The sequence below is a fragment of the Culex pipiens genome, chromosome 2 (assembly GCF_016801865.2).
Source record: "Culex pipiens pallens isolate TS chromosome 2, TS_CPP_V2, whole genome shotgun sequence".
NCBI classification, from domain to species: Eukaryota; Metazoa; Arthropoda; class Insecta; order Diptera; family Culicidae; genus Culex; species Culex pipiens.
In genome coordinates this window covers 101,567,746-101,582,717 of record NC_068938.1, presented here as the reverse complement: position 1 = coordinate 101,582,717, position 14,972 = coordinate 101,567,746, and the positions used below count along the sequence as shown (strand labels likewise).

General features: G+C 36.9%; 1 protein-coding gene across 13 annotated transcripts in view; it reads left to right on the top strand.

Moving 5' to 3' along the window:
- Nucleotides 1-14,972, top strand: part of LOC120424109 (kinesin-like protein KIF21B) — a 145,211-nt gene that overhangs the window by 83,345 nt on the left and 46,894 nt on the right. The window contains exons 13-15 of one of the 13 annotated variants that reach the window (XM_052708754.1): nt 5,028-5,211; nt 5,272-5,913; nt 6,166-6,992. The exons of 11 other annotated variants lie outside the window; for them this stretch is intronic. In XM_052708754.1, the coding sequence (XP_052564714.1) occupies nt 5,028-5,211; nt 5,272-5,913; nt 6,166-6,274 (935 nt within the window). In that variant the 3' untranslated portion in view covers nt 6,275-6,992. The remainder of the gene's footprint in view (nt 1-5,027; nt 5,212-5,271; nt 5,914-6,165; nt 6,993-14,972) is intronic. One more of the 13 variants, XM_039588128.2, reaches the window with a different exon arrangement.

Sequence of the window (14,972 nt, the reverse complement as noted above, 5' to 3'; positions counted from 1 at the left end):
TCCGCAGCAAGAACACCAACCGACCAAACCACCGAGTTTCTTCGAAACCGACCCGCAGCAGCAGAACAGGTATCGAGACGACCACGTGATCGTCGACAGCGAACGCAAACCGTGAGTAAAGCATGCACTAGTGGTAAGACCATGGCCCACACCTTTTCGCCCGCTACCAACCTTACCAACTAAGTAGCGCGGCGCTGCGCGTCGAGATTGTTCCGACACGTCAAAAAATGAATACATAAAACGCACATAGCACACACACCTAAACCGGAAGAAGAAGAGAGAAGAAGGAAGACACACGATAGATTTTGGTTGAAGTAACAGGATCTCAGGGAAAGGAAGAGGGGAGGATCGCCGGCAAACACAAACGTACGTACGAAGACATGAATGACTCACTGTAAATAAACGAACACAAAACACTACAAATGTTTTTCCTGCTGCACTTGAACACACAGTAGCTATAAAACAAACACTTATGCTAGGGTGACCGAGAGAGTCGACTCATGTTGATCGCGACCGTTTAAATAAAATGTAGATTTGTTTTCCATCATTCTAGTTTACTTTATTCTATTTTTCTACTGGAGTCAGGGCTCCGAATCCCTTGGACCATTTGGCTATTTTTCTGTTGCACTGTTGCAGGTGGACTGTTGAAGGTCGCAGGTGATGAATCACGCCCTGAGGTCTCCAGTCCGTTTCCGGTTTCTTTTTCAGCTACCCTCTCTGGGTAGTGTCTTGGTACGCTAGTCGGAGTACCTCCGACGCGTTTTACACCCCCACAGAACTCCCTGTCCCGAAACGGGATTACTGAAACCCCCCTCGAGAGGTCTCTACGGCTGGGCAAACCGACAAACAGGTGGATGGTCTCCTTCGGGAGTGGCGCTTAAGCCATCTCACTTAACCATAGGGGAGTTCGATAGGTTGGCGGGCTATAATATAGTTTTTGTCGTAATCTTCATTATTCTATAGATAGATGAGTTCAAAAATATCATAAAATGTATTTTTCATCCAATTTTCTACAAAAAGCGTGGTCGGGGCAATATGCACCGCTGTGATTGTCCTTTGTAAAAACAGCGGTGTCATCTAGTGGTGACTAGTGAAAACTGCTTTAACCCGGTGCATTTTGCCCCGTTGTTGTGGTGCATTTTGCCCCGTTGTTGTAGTGCATTTCGCCCCAATGTTGTAGTGCGTATTGCCCCGCAAGGTTGTTTTAAATGAATCAAAAATGTTTTCAGAAATATGTTATTTCTAAACAAATTTGAGGTTTGTAATGACTTTTTTCACTTGGATGACGTAGAATAATAGTTGTTTAAGAACATCTAGTGAAATGTTTTCACAGAAATGCTGCTATGGTTGAGAAATTACATTTTTCCCTTAGGGGGTGCATATTACCCCCTGTCCCCCTACGACAAGACTATTGACGGACGTGACAGGTCGGCAGTTAGTTTTCATCTTTTTTTCTCTAGTATTTTTATTTCCTTTAAATTTGGAATACATCATAGGTTTCTTTTGTATAGATCTCCGATTAGTTACATTTTCTTATTTAATTAACTAATAATTTAATTTATTCCGGGCCTTCTTACTTTGAATCACAATTTCAGATTTTCTTTATTCAGTGTTAAACTTAGATTACCGTAACTGCTCAAATCATCCAAGTTCTTACTACTCACATCAACACTAATTTTCTTTCACCTCCCCCCTCCCGATCCCCTATATCTTCCGGTGGTGTTCATTTGGTATGCAATACTAGTTCGGCCACTACCCTTTTTTCCACAAGAAACCGGACTTGGACTGACTTGAGGCCGCGTCCCCCACCTTGCTCCGTAAAACGAAAACGAAAACGAAACGAAATAATTCGAAATTGAATTAAAAAAAAAGAAAAACAATCATGGCGCGCATGTGATTAGTGTGAAATTCCCTGCAAGGCGAACTTTTAAATTTTCCTTTTTTGATGAACTTTCTCTTTCCCAAGATTCGATCCGACGACTTCGACGACTTGTTGTTATCTCCACGGCAGGTCCAGGCGCTCTTCCGCATTGCTCCACGGGGCTTCATAGTAAATAAGCTGACCTAATCGTCAATAAGAAGGTTGCTGTCTGTCTTGTTAGCTAAAGAACGAAGGTTGTCATTGAAATTGAAGTTATATAAGTTTGTTTCAAGTCAGTTTTTATAACTCCATTATATAACTTTTTAATAACAAACCGTTTCAACTGCCATTTCGATTACCGTACCAAGGAGTAATATTGAAAATCGGTTTGATTTCGATTTGTTGTTTTCTCTATCATAAACTCTATAAGCTGATAATTTTTGTTGCTTTTACCAGCGACATGTTTACAAATTAATCGGTCAGCAATCGAAACTATTGTAATCTTCAATGAAAAAACATAATTGAAACTCTATCTTCCTCATGTACAAATTTACCCCACCTAACAACACGCAATGTCAAGTTGAATATGTATGTTGAGCATCAGTTATATTATCTATTCTCCGATAACATTTGTGTAACAAAGCGAGAAAACCTAAGGTTATTTGTAGAATGGTTGGCCACGCCCATTTTTTAGAAGATGCCGTCACATGACAATGTTGGATAAGCAGTGAAACAAACAGTGCAATATTGTTTTTATTCAACAAACTGTTTTCGTGTCAAACATTGCAGATGAGGGAACAGCATCTTGGCATATCAGCACTTGGACGTTCAATTACAGCTCATAAAAAGTGTTTCTTTGTGAAATAAAGTGATAAATAGCTCAATAGGAAGTGAGCAAGTAAGTTTCTATCAAAAGTGTTTCAAAATAAATTGTTTTAATAGTGAAAATCAGCTAATTGGATGGAGTTAGGAGCGAGTGCATATTCCCTATGTTGTGTTTAAAAGTTGGAAAAGAGTAAGGTTGACTGTGTTTTAACACTTGTAAGGCACACATCTCATGAGTTACATAAGTCAGTTATACAAGTAGTGAAACAAACTGATATTTAACTAACGTTGACATTTTTTCTCGTATGTTGATCCAAAACAGCTGTCTAACTATTATTCAACAGTCGACAAGTTATGAATGCTACTTGGGGAGTAGTGTATTTGATAGAACAAGGTTGAGAATCAATGACCTACAGGAATGTTTCGATTATATATGGTCAGATCTTTAAATTTGGACCTAACTATAGTCTCGGAATGTTTGAATTTCAGTTTACGTCTGACAGCCGTTGTTTTTTCTGCTGTTTTCGTGGCGCGGCACAGTGCTTACGGATGGAGGTGGAAGAATCCTCCGACGGGGACGAGTTTCGTTCCGTAAATGGAACGGTGAAGCGGAGGAAGACTAGCAACGGAGCCGTTGTCGGGGATGGCCCAGAGGAGAATCTTCCCAACAACAATAAGTTCAGCCCGCTGGCGGCGAACAACAACAACAACAATAACAATAGTATCCCAGCCGGGAAAGGAAGCGTCCCACCGGTTCCAGTGGTTCCAGTGGCCAAGAAACCACCACCTCTGGTGGTTAAGAATACGAGCTACGCCAAGCTGAGGAGTGTAATGGCGCCGTGCACAACCAAGCCAAGTTACAAGCTAACTCCGTTTGGGACAGCCGTCCCCTAACATGACAGTTTTCGTGAGTTGCGCGTATCCACCGACAGATGGCAAATGGGCCTCGTCGGAGTCCGCCCAATAAAAACGCAACTAAAAATTGGCATGGGAAACTTTTTTTTCGTGACGGCTTTCGCGGCACGCTCCCTTCAACTGTTCGAGACTAATATTTTAACGTGGCGTATCTTTAAACATTTTTTTCAAGAAAATGATTCCAGAATGCTTATTTTGTCGTTTTAAACCGAAACAAGGCAAAAACTATATTAATTTAAAACTATTCGCCATTTTCAAATGATTGGCTAGTTGATATCAAAGGCCGCCATCTTAGGCCCACTGGGCCCCTAAAAAGAGGTACGCTCAGTTTGTATGGGAGCTGTCAACATGATCCCGGGCTGGTTTGGGATCAAATTGCTGTGTTCCTCCGAGGAGCGTTTTGAGACCGCGCGGGCCCACTTGATTGCGAACAAAGTGGAGTTCTACACCCACGAGAACCGAAGCGAGCGGCAACTCCGCGTCGTCGTCCGAGGACTTTCTTTGGCTTCACCTGAATTCGTCAAGAAGAACCTCAAGGAATCGCAAAACCTGGATGCTGTGGAAGTGCAGGCCATCAAGAGAAAGGGAGAGTTCGCCTCGTCAGAGGAAACCCCGTACATTTTTACGTTCCTCAAGGGGTACACCAGCCTCAAGCAGCTGAGTGAAATCAAGCGCTTGAGAAGATTTTACATCCGGTGGGAGGCCTACTGGAACAAGCGACCGAACGTGACCCAGCGCAGGAACTGCTTGCAGCTGGGTCATGGAACCAGGAATTGTCACCTCAAGGGGAGGTGCAACAACTGTGGGGGTCCCCACAAGACGGACGAGTGCAAAGTCCAAGAAGCCGAGCCGAAGCGGTGTGCCAACTGCTCTGGAGCCCACGAAGCCACGGACCGCAGCTGCCCCAAGCGTGTGGACTTCATCCGGAGGCGCCAGCAGGTGTCGAAATCGAAACCGCCGGCAAGGAAGGCGGAGAAGCAGAGTCCAGCAGTTCCGGCGTTCACGCCGGCGGAGTTCCCTCCGCTGCCGGGCGCAGTTCCGGACGGAAAATTGAAGGATCGCCCTCGACCCGCAGGAAGCAGCCAAGGTGGCCCCCGAGACGGTGGAGCCACGGAGAAGGAAGCCGGGGAGGTACTCTACAGTTCGGCTGAGCTGTGGGGGATTTTCTCCGAGTACATCGGCAGGTTCAAGACCTGCAAGACCCGCTTGGACCAAGTAACCCTTGTCAGTTACATGATCTCCAAGTATGGAATTTAAGGAGTTTTTTTTTTGTTATTATATATTGTTTTGCTGATCCTCGGTCCCAACCTGGTCACAGCACCTAAAAGGACCTAATAAAAATAAGTTAAGGAAAAAAATGTTTGAATTTATCTTTATCTTGATCTTGCAACTCCAACTTTAAATTTTTAAACTTTTTACTTTCCAGATCGCACAGTCAAGGTGTGGGACCTGCGCAGCGGCTCCACGCCCCACTGCCTAACGGGCCATTTAGGTCCGGTGGCGGCCGTCGAGTGCGACCCGACCAACAATCTGCTATTCTCCGCGTCGGGTGCCTTCATCAAGGTGTGGGACCTGCGCGAGAGCAACATCCGCCCGATGGTGACACTGTGGTATGACACTTTTTTAAATTGTTTTTTGGGAACTGTTACTAAATCTGGTTGTCCTTGCAGTTCCTCCGGAGCGATTCTTCCGGCGAATGCTTCGCTGTCCGATCTGATTCCGGGCGAGTGCTCGATCACGGCGCTGAAGTTGGGAGCTTCGGGCAAGTTGTACACGGCCGCTTCGGATAAGGTGCGAATTTGGGACTTGCGGACGTTTTCTTGCCTCGGAAGGCTTTCGGGCGGACACCAGGCTGCGGTTATGTGTCTTACGGCCTGGGAAGGGCCCAACAACACTGATCTGGTGGCAACCGGTTCCAAGGACCACTACGTCAAGGTGTTTGAGGTTAACTCGAGCGGAGGAACGGTTCCGCCGCTGCTCAACCTGGAACCGCCGCACTACGACGGAGTGCAAGCCCTGGCGGTGGCAAAAGATGCAACCGGCGTCGACGCCGAGCTGTTCTCTGGGAGTAGAGACTCCGGTATCAAAAGATGGGACCTGCGTACCGGAGAGCTCAAGCAGTCGCTCAACAACGCCCACAAAGGTTGGGTCTCCGGAATGGCCATTTACGGCGATACTCTGCTGTCTAGCTGTCGTGGCGGCGTTATTCGCCTATGGAATGTCAAGAATTGTGATAGTCTAGCGGAGATGAAGACGGACCAGTCAATTAACGACATCGTCACCGCCGACAACCGCGTCTTCACGGCGTCCAAGTAAGTATCCCTCTTCCCCTACCCATCTCTATCCCTAGCATCAACATCGAACAAGCTTGTTTTATGGTCATCGGTTTCGGTAGATCTTTGGTTGAACGGAAATTCCCCCTCCTTAGAACCAGCATCAGATTCGGTTGCGCATAGTTCATCCCGCATCACCCTCGAGAGAGCACCTACCTCGGGAACTTACTGTACCTGTAATTTTTCTTCTCTCTACATTTCTTCCCCCTTAAAAAAACAAAATACTCGTAGTACCGGTGGAGTTCGGATTTGGCGCTTTGCTTCTACGGATGTGGAGTCGCTTGGTGGTGGCACCGGTACTAGTGGCGGTGGCGGCGGTGCCAGCAAACTTAAACGTTAAACGTAACCTCGATTCTGAAAGAGTGCTTGCTACCAAAGAGATTCGCTGAACCACCTACGCTGCAGTTGATAGCTAACACACATTTGATCTATAGTCGATGTAGATTGGAGCATTTCTTACGCCTTCTGGTAGATTCTTGCTTACGTAACAAAACGATTCTAACCGAATAGGAAGCGCTACGCTGTAATACTAACTTAACTAATTTATGTGTCTTGTTCTTATGTAACTATTCTACTAACTATTGATTGGAAACAGCTGACTGATTTGGTACCGTAGAAATATTATGGCAATTGTATGCAGGGTAAAGAAGATTGAACGAAAAACGTCTGACTTCAAAAGTCAGGCAAAGAACTACTGACTAGAAGAGATACGAAACGAACAGAACAGGGATCAAGAATGACATTTACGCAGGAGATTTACAATCAAAAAGTCTGGGCGGTAGCTTATTTCTTTTGATTTCCCTTTAGCTATTTTTGTAATCCGTATTTATTTCTTTCCTACCTTTATCTTCTCTTGCAAAAAAAAAAAATAATCAAAAAGGTTATGGTCGAAGCTCACGTTGTGGCTCATGTTTGTAGTTTGGCTGTTGCAATTAGTAGTGTTCTTTTTCTGTCCGCTGAGTCGCGGTGGCCATCAACAGCAGCAGCATTACCTTGGGCCTCGGGCCGTTCCGCCGTCAATGTGCTGTTAGAAAAAGTTGTGGAACATAACAGGGGGTGTAAGTTTAATGCTGTGTTTCGTGTGTTTTGTCACAATCATGTCGATGTTTTATACAATTCAGACTGGATTTTCATACTTTGTACATTTTACTGTGTGTGTTTGTTTTACATGCCACTATTGGAATATTTGTGCTGTTCTAAAACTCCTTATCAAAACAGGAAAATTTTCACCATATCGCTCACGTTTTTCTCATCACATTTTTTTTGTCATCTACTTTTTACACGTTTCTGCTTCTATACCACGACTTTAATCCGGATTTCTAATAGCTAATTTTATCAAATCATAGACAAACATACTCGAAGCTTGAACCAATTTGTGTCCTGAAGAAAAAAAAACTTTGTTCGAAAAAATGGAATTTGAACTCCATGTTACCACCAAGCAGAGGCGACTCGTGCCCGAATGAAGCACCTGTTCAATGTTAAGAAATGTTTTTAAAGCTTTTATGTTCCCTATGGCTTTTGTTTTTACGTTTTATTGTTTTTATACTATTATAATTTTCTGTTTGTGCAAAAAAAAAAACTAAAACTATTACTGAGACTTTTTTTATCTCGTTAAAATGTATTTTCAAGACTTAATCAGCGTGCGAAATTGGGAAAAATAGGGTAATTGCTCCGCCAATTTTATTAAAATTCGAGGAAAGTTATTAAATATTGTTCCGCATTTCGAAACTATTCATCAGGATGTTCAGAAAAAATACCACATCCTCCACAAAAGAAAACTGCTTGTTGGGCGTTTTAAAGCCCAACTAATTTTGCGCTAACTTGGTTTCTTGAGGACAAAGCTATTTAAAAATCATTTTGCATTCGAAAATGATTTCTTAACCTCATTTTACTTTTTACTTTTTAGAATCAGGTCGTACCGCTTTTGGTCCTTTATAATTTTTTTAGAGAATTGAATTTACTCACTATCCGCCTGAGAGAATTTCAACTGCTTGTTATGGGCTTTAAGGGCTTTTGATGTTAAAAATAAAATTTTACTGACCTGAACCCGAGATAATGAAAATATTTGTTTTTAACAGCAGCGAAAAAAGAAGATTTCAGAACAAATTGCAGCATGAATTATATGATATATTCAACTAGAGTGAACCGGGACTACAGTCTGAATAAGTCGTTTTTGAAGCATTTAATGGCATCAAACGAATTTACACATTTTTTAGGACTGCTTCCGCTTACCACTCGGTAGCGCTCGGTAGCCCAGTTAAGAAGCAGACAAACGTCAAAAAACCAAAATGACCGAGGGGTTAATGGATGCAAAAATCATATTCAATCAATAAAAAACTTTTTTCAAACTTTTGTTTAATTTCAAGTTACAATTAAAGAAATATGAAAAGTAAGCATTGTTAATAAATTTGATTCACTTTTATTTTTATATTTCATCATGAAAATATTATGCATCGGTGGTCCCCTCGTTATTTTTCGTTCAACCCAGTTAGCGAGCAGCATTCGGTGACTGGACTACGTTCTCAGCCCAGTTACCGAACAAGTACTGTACTAGTGAAATAGCTAGAGAATGTCCAAATAAAGGTCCTAAAATAATAGGGTCGACAGAAAAGTTGCATTTTGCTTCCTATTGACAAATTACCACAAAAGTGTTCCGAATTTGTGGGTGTTCAATCTGTACAGATAAAAAAAGGAGCAGAATAGAGTTATCTAAGCCCGATCTCACGCACACTAGCACGCCATTTGTTTTGCTGGCCGGTACAAAATTTAACCTCAATCTTTTTCGTGTACGTACACGCAATACATGCGCACGTAGATAACTCTATAATCGGTCTTGTACAACAATGTTGACATTGAAGAAATTTTAGAACAAAAGTTATCAAAAAATTGTTATCATCTGATGATTGTTGTTGTCATCTGAAGGGAATATATCAATTTTTAAATATTGTCAAAATACTAGAAAATGATGAAACATCGACAAAACAAACATGATTTACACAAAAGATCTTCAATATTCTTCTTTTATTTATAAGACTGTTGCAAATATTTTTAAAAGCTTTTGTCACCCTCAAAATCGACCGGAAAACTCAGGAGGCAAAAAATGTACTCAAGAAGCTTCAAAATTTCAACGCCCTGGGCATGAGTAGAGATCTCAACGCCGTTAGCAATGTTGGCTTAAAAATAAAATTCACTGGATAATATCACCCTCCCCCCAGCCAACATTTTTGCCATGCGAAGCGGGCCTCTAACACTGTGTCTAGGAAACACCTAGCTAGGAGCGATCAGTGGACAAACACAAGAGGTGATCCCAGGGTCGATTAGGAGTTCATGAAGCAAATTAGTCGTCTCCCACCCCTTTTAAATTGAAAAATGAACTCTGAAACCAGCGTCTACTCACAACAGAAATCGAGGCCTCTTCTAGGCATTGTAGGGTCTAAATTACTGTTTGCCATACAATTTTGAAATCAATGATTAGAGTATTTAGGATAATTATTTTCAACATTACAATATTTATCTGTTTGGTTTTTAAAAAATATTTTCTGTTGTTACCTAAGCCTTTTGCTTGTTCAAAAGACAATTTAGAAATGTTAGGTGTTAAGCGGAATTAAGCTAGACCATTTAGAAATTTAAAAGTGCATTTAGGTTTAGGCACACTTATTTTGACCATGAGCTTCAGTTTTATTTTTATTATTATTTAGAGAAGATTTGTAGGGTTTATTCTTCCTAATGAGTTTTACGTTCCTCAGAAATTAGGAGAAAAAAGATACTGCCGCCACCTTTGTTTAATATTTGCAGGTACCCAGCCTCATCAGCGGAGCTGGTCAAAGGATGACCAGGTCAAACTCGTTACTGACCAATTCCGACATCTACTGGCGAAGGTGATCTAAGACATCTGACGGCGGTTGCGGGGTTGTCCTCTTAAAAGCTAAGTAACAAATCAGTAAGGTAATCGTATTACAGGCCTGCCTTTTATGGTCATGTTGAATACGATTAACAACAACACTAACCATTTAAACTTTCAGCAAACAAGACTTATGACGGACGTGACAAGACGAGGGCCTGTTAAGCTTTTAAACATTGTTTTCTGTTGTTTTCTTTGCTTCTGGGAATTAATTACTTTCGTTGATTGATTGTAAACCTCAACATATATATATTCATTTTGATAATTTTGCGTTTGTTGGGATGGTTTAATGATCGGTTAGTAAAGGTCCATTTGTGCGTGGATAGTGTACTCTGTTCCTTGGAGTCAGTTCTGTGGGGTTTAACAGTCTCGACAGTTGAAACCTATAGCGCTGATTTTGGGAAGCTCGTGCGAACGGGGTTTTTAATGAACATTGGGGGCAGCGATTGAGCACGAAGTTTCGATTTAGTTTAAGTTAGTTGCAATTGTTATGTTAGAGTAATACTGTCAATAAACTTTGATTGATGTAGAATACTAGGCATTCTTTTATGTCAAATTGTCCATAGAGTCTCGATCAATCAATAATGTAATGATATCGGACAAAATTCGTTGATCTGTTCAGGGTTGTTACGGACGGCGCGGATCGCGCGGATGGCGCGGATGGCGCGTATCGCGCGGATCTGGCGCGGATTTGCTGGCTAATTTTGCTCAGGCGCGGATTTCGCGCGGATAGCAATTCTGATAAACAAAATAATTGAGAACGATAAAATTTCTTTCAAATTACAAAGGAAAATATTATTACGAATAAAATAAATTCAATCTTTTTCGTTGAGTGCGAAAACATCAATTTCTAAGAAGTTGTTAATGAAGAAAATTTTCTTCTAAAAATTATTGATTGTTATTTTTTCTTAATACGAAACTTTGAATTAATCTTCAAGGAGCGATTTTTTTTTTTTTTTTTTTTAATGTATTGAGATTTGTTATATAAATTTAACATAACATTACAACTCATTATTTTTAAAACATCTGCTTAACAATTCAAAAAAATACCAATTTTATTAAAATCAAAATAACAAAATTCGAAAAAATTACAGAATTTTAAAAATTTTAGGCTATGAAACTTTGTAGATTTTTCATTTTTTTTTAAATATAAAAATTTAAATTTTTAAATTTTTGATTTATTGAAAAAATCAAAAAAATTGTTGCCACTCTGATTCAGGTAGAATTGATTCTTCTCCCAATTATCACAACATGACGAAATCCACTTAGAAATCTGCTAAAATCTCCGTCTAAAAGCGAAATGTAATGTTAAAATTTAAAAAAATAAGAAATCTGGAATTCAACAATTTGAAATTTCAGAATTTACATATTCAAATAATAAAAAAAATAGAATTCATAATTTGAAATTGTCAAAACATTACAGACTCAAAAAAAAAAAACGTAAAAAAACGAATTATTAAATTGAAAAATTACGAAAATATTACCATTGATTTTTTTTGTTAATTTTATTTTTTTAAGAAAGTTCTTAAGTTATCAAATTATTAAATTTTTAAATTATTTGATTATTAAATTATTAAATTATTAAATTAGTAATTATTAAATTATTAAATTATCAAATTATTAAATTATTAAATTATTAAATTATTAAATTATTAAATTATTAAATTATTTAATTATTAAATTATTAAATTATTAAATTATTAAATTATAAAATTATTAAATTATTAAATTATTAAATTATTAAATTATTAAATTATTAAATTATTAAATTATTAAATTATTAAATTATTAAATTATTAAATTATTAAATTATTAAATTATTATAAATTATTAAATTATTAAATTATTAAATTATTAAATTATTAAATTATTAAATTATTAAATTATTAAATTATTAAATTATTAAATTATTAAATTATTAAATTATTAAATTATTAAATTATTAAATTATTAAATTATTAAATTATTAAATTATTAAATTATTAAATTATTAAATTATTAAATTATTAAATTATTAAATTATTAAATTATTAAATTATTAAATTATTAAATTATTAAATTATTAAATTATTAAATTATTAAATTATTAAATTATTAAATTATTAAATTATTAAATTATTAAATTATTAAATTATTAAATTATTAAATTATTAAATTATTAAATTATTAAATTATTAAATTATTAAATTATTAAATTATTAAATTATTAAATTATTAAATTATTAAATTATTAAATTATTAAATTATAAATTATTAAATTATTAAATTATTAAATTATTAAATTATTAAATTATTAAATTATTAAATTATTAAATTATTAAATTATTAAATTATTAAATTATTAAATTATTTTATTATTAAATTATTTTATTATTAAATAATTAAATTATTAAATTATTAAACCATTAAATTATTAAATTATTAAATTATTAAATTATTAAATTATTGAATTATTAAATTATTTAATTATTTAATTATTTAATTATTAAATCATAAAATTTTCAAATTATTATATATTTTTTTTTGCCATTTTTTTAGTTCGGATCATTTTCGGAGTCATATTTTGGATTAGAAAAATTTAGAGAAGAAAATAATAGAAATTTCGTGTTTCGATTTTCCAGAGTAAAGTTTTGGCGAGAATTATCAAGTACTTAATCCCTTGATTTTATAATTTGGTGATTTATTTTATGGTTTTAGTTTTTTTTAAATCTTCGAATTTATTTTTTTTCTGAACTCGTTTTTAAAGCAACGTATTTCAAGTGTTGCAAAAATGCTAATATTGTTTCAGAAATGGCAAAAAAGGTTCCATTTGGTACAGGTGGGATATGAATCCACAACTGATCAACGGTACTGATCCAAATGCCTTCTGTATTATTCTTTTTTCGTTTAAAATTGCATTCATTATGTTACTCTCTTCTATGTTTGTCGCGGTTTTTTTATATGGCGCGGATTTCGCGCGGATTGGGGTTTGGGGTCGGCGCGGATCTGGCGCGGATTTTTTCTCGTCTTTTCCGTAACAACCCTGTCTGTTGAACTAACGGTTTTCGGATTATGGTTGTATCGACCATTGTTGCGAATCGAGGAACTACGGATCTTTTGACGTAAATGGTCATTTCTTTTTCAAATCGCGATTCTATCAGTTCATAAATTTTTATTGTTTTTGATTGAATATTAAGTTTAGAGGATTTTAGATTAAAGTTTAGATTTTTAATCCAAAGTAGTTAGCAAATGAATAGTTGGACTTAAATGAATAGTTGAATAAGTTGGACTTATGAATAACACACAACTGTGCATTTATTCTAGAGTCAGATCCATACAGCGTCAGTGTTTATTTGGTCGAAGTGTACTAATTCATTGGCAGATCTGATTCTAGTTGTAATGTACGACAAGACTACTGACAGACGTGACAGGACGAGGGCCCAGTTTAGAGGTTTCAACATCAACGATGTGCGGCTGGACCACCCTCCCAAAAAAAAATGTCATCCAAGTTCTTACTACTCACACCTACACTAATTTTCTTTCACCTTCCCCCTCCCGATCCCCTATATCTTCCGGTGGTGTTCATTTGGTATGCAATACTAGTTCGGCCACTACCCTTTTTTCCACAAGAAACCGGACTTGGACTGACTTGAGGCCGCGTCCCCCACCTTGCTCCGTAAAACGAAAACGAACGAAAACGAAGAAGCTTCAAAATTTCAACGGAAATTCAAGTGCTATCAGCTGAAATCAGTTAACAAAGCATTCCCCTGAATTTTAAATCATTTTTGCAATTCCGTCGTGAAACTACTTACTTTTCCTGTCATTCTTGAACGACGAAATAGCCTACTTTTCTGTACCAAAAATAACAGAATCGAATAGCAACACTTTTCAAAATAAATGCTGAAAAGTTCTACTTTTCAGCACTCAAATGGGTGCTGAAAAGTTGAACTTTTCAGCACTTGTTTCGAAAAGTAACACTTTTCAACATTTTATGATTTAAACGATTTATTGACAAAATACATGAAAATTTGACATAAAATTTCACTCAGTGTGTATGAAACTCGCTGCAAAACTTGATTTTTTCAGCACTCTTCGTATTTATCCAACTCGGTGAACCTCGTTGGATAAATGTACGACTCGTGCTGAAAAAATCCTCTTTTTGCAACTTGTTGCATAAACTACTATTTTAGCATGTTTGGATTGTTTATGTAAGTTTTTTTTATAGTTTTTTCTTACTCTAATTGTTCCTAAATGGATTATGATGCAACACACAGCTGTAAGGAACTCCAAAACTCTGTTATGCACTTCAAAATAACTCATTGTAGGTATCTTGATTATTCACCAATAAAACCGAATTGAATTGAATTGAAAGCATGTTTGGATTGAAAAAGCCTATAGCATTTTAGTTAATTTTCGATGTACAGTTCCGCAAAAAAAAAACTACGCTTATATTTTTGTACAGTCCAAACTTGATTATCTGAATATGATCCAAACATGCTCTAAAGTGATTCAGAATTTTTAAATTCAAGATTACGGCCAAAATGGCATAGCAGAAAATGTATTTGGTATGCTGAAAGGCAATCAACAACTCAAATTTGACTAATATGGGGTCACAGAATTCAAATTCAATGTTTGAAATAAGAAAATTAAAAAAAAATACGAAAGCATTTTTTGGGTCCTTGATTCAATTATCCGAAGTCTCAAACAAACCTTCGAATAATCGAATTTCAAATAATCGAAACTTCGGATAATCGAGTCTGGAATGTATTTGTAAAATCTAAGATTTTTTGAAAACTATTGATTGCAAAACAATTGAACTAGTGTAAATCCTTTTGAAATACTCCTTTCAATGAAATGTAGAAACTCTGGCATGTTATTTCAATTTTGTTTTTTTTTGCTTATTTTAACAGCAGGGACTTTTTCTTTATTGAAATCCAATCGTCGTTTAGAGACTCAAAAATGACAAAATCCAAAAATCACCGATTTTACGAGTTAAATCCCATTTAAAATTCAAGGAAGCGCGAGGTGCTGTCGCAGACAATAATTGTGCTCATATTTGGGACTCAAGCTTAGTAAACCTAGGGGATCATGCCCTTAATTGCCCGCAAAAATGACTCATTTTGTTACACCCTATTGGAATAAACTTTTAGAGTACCAT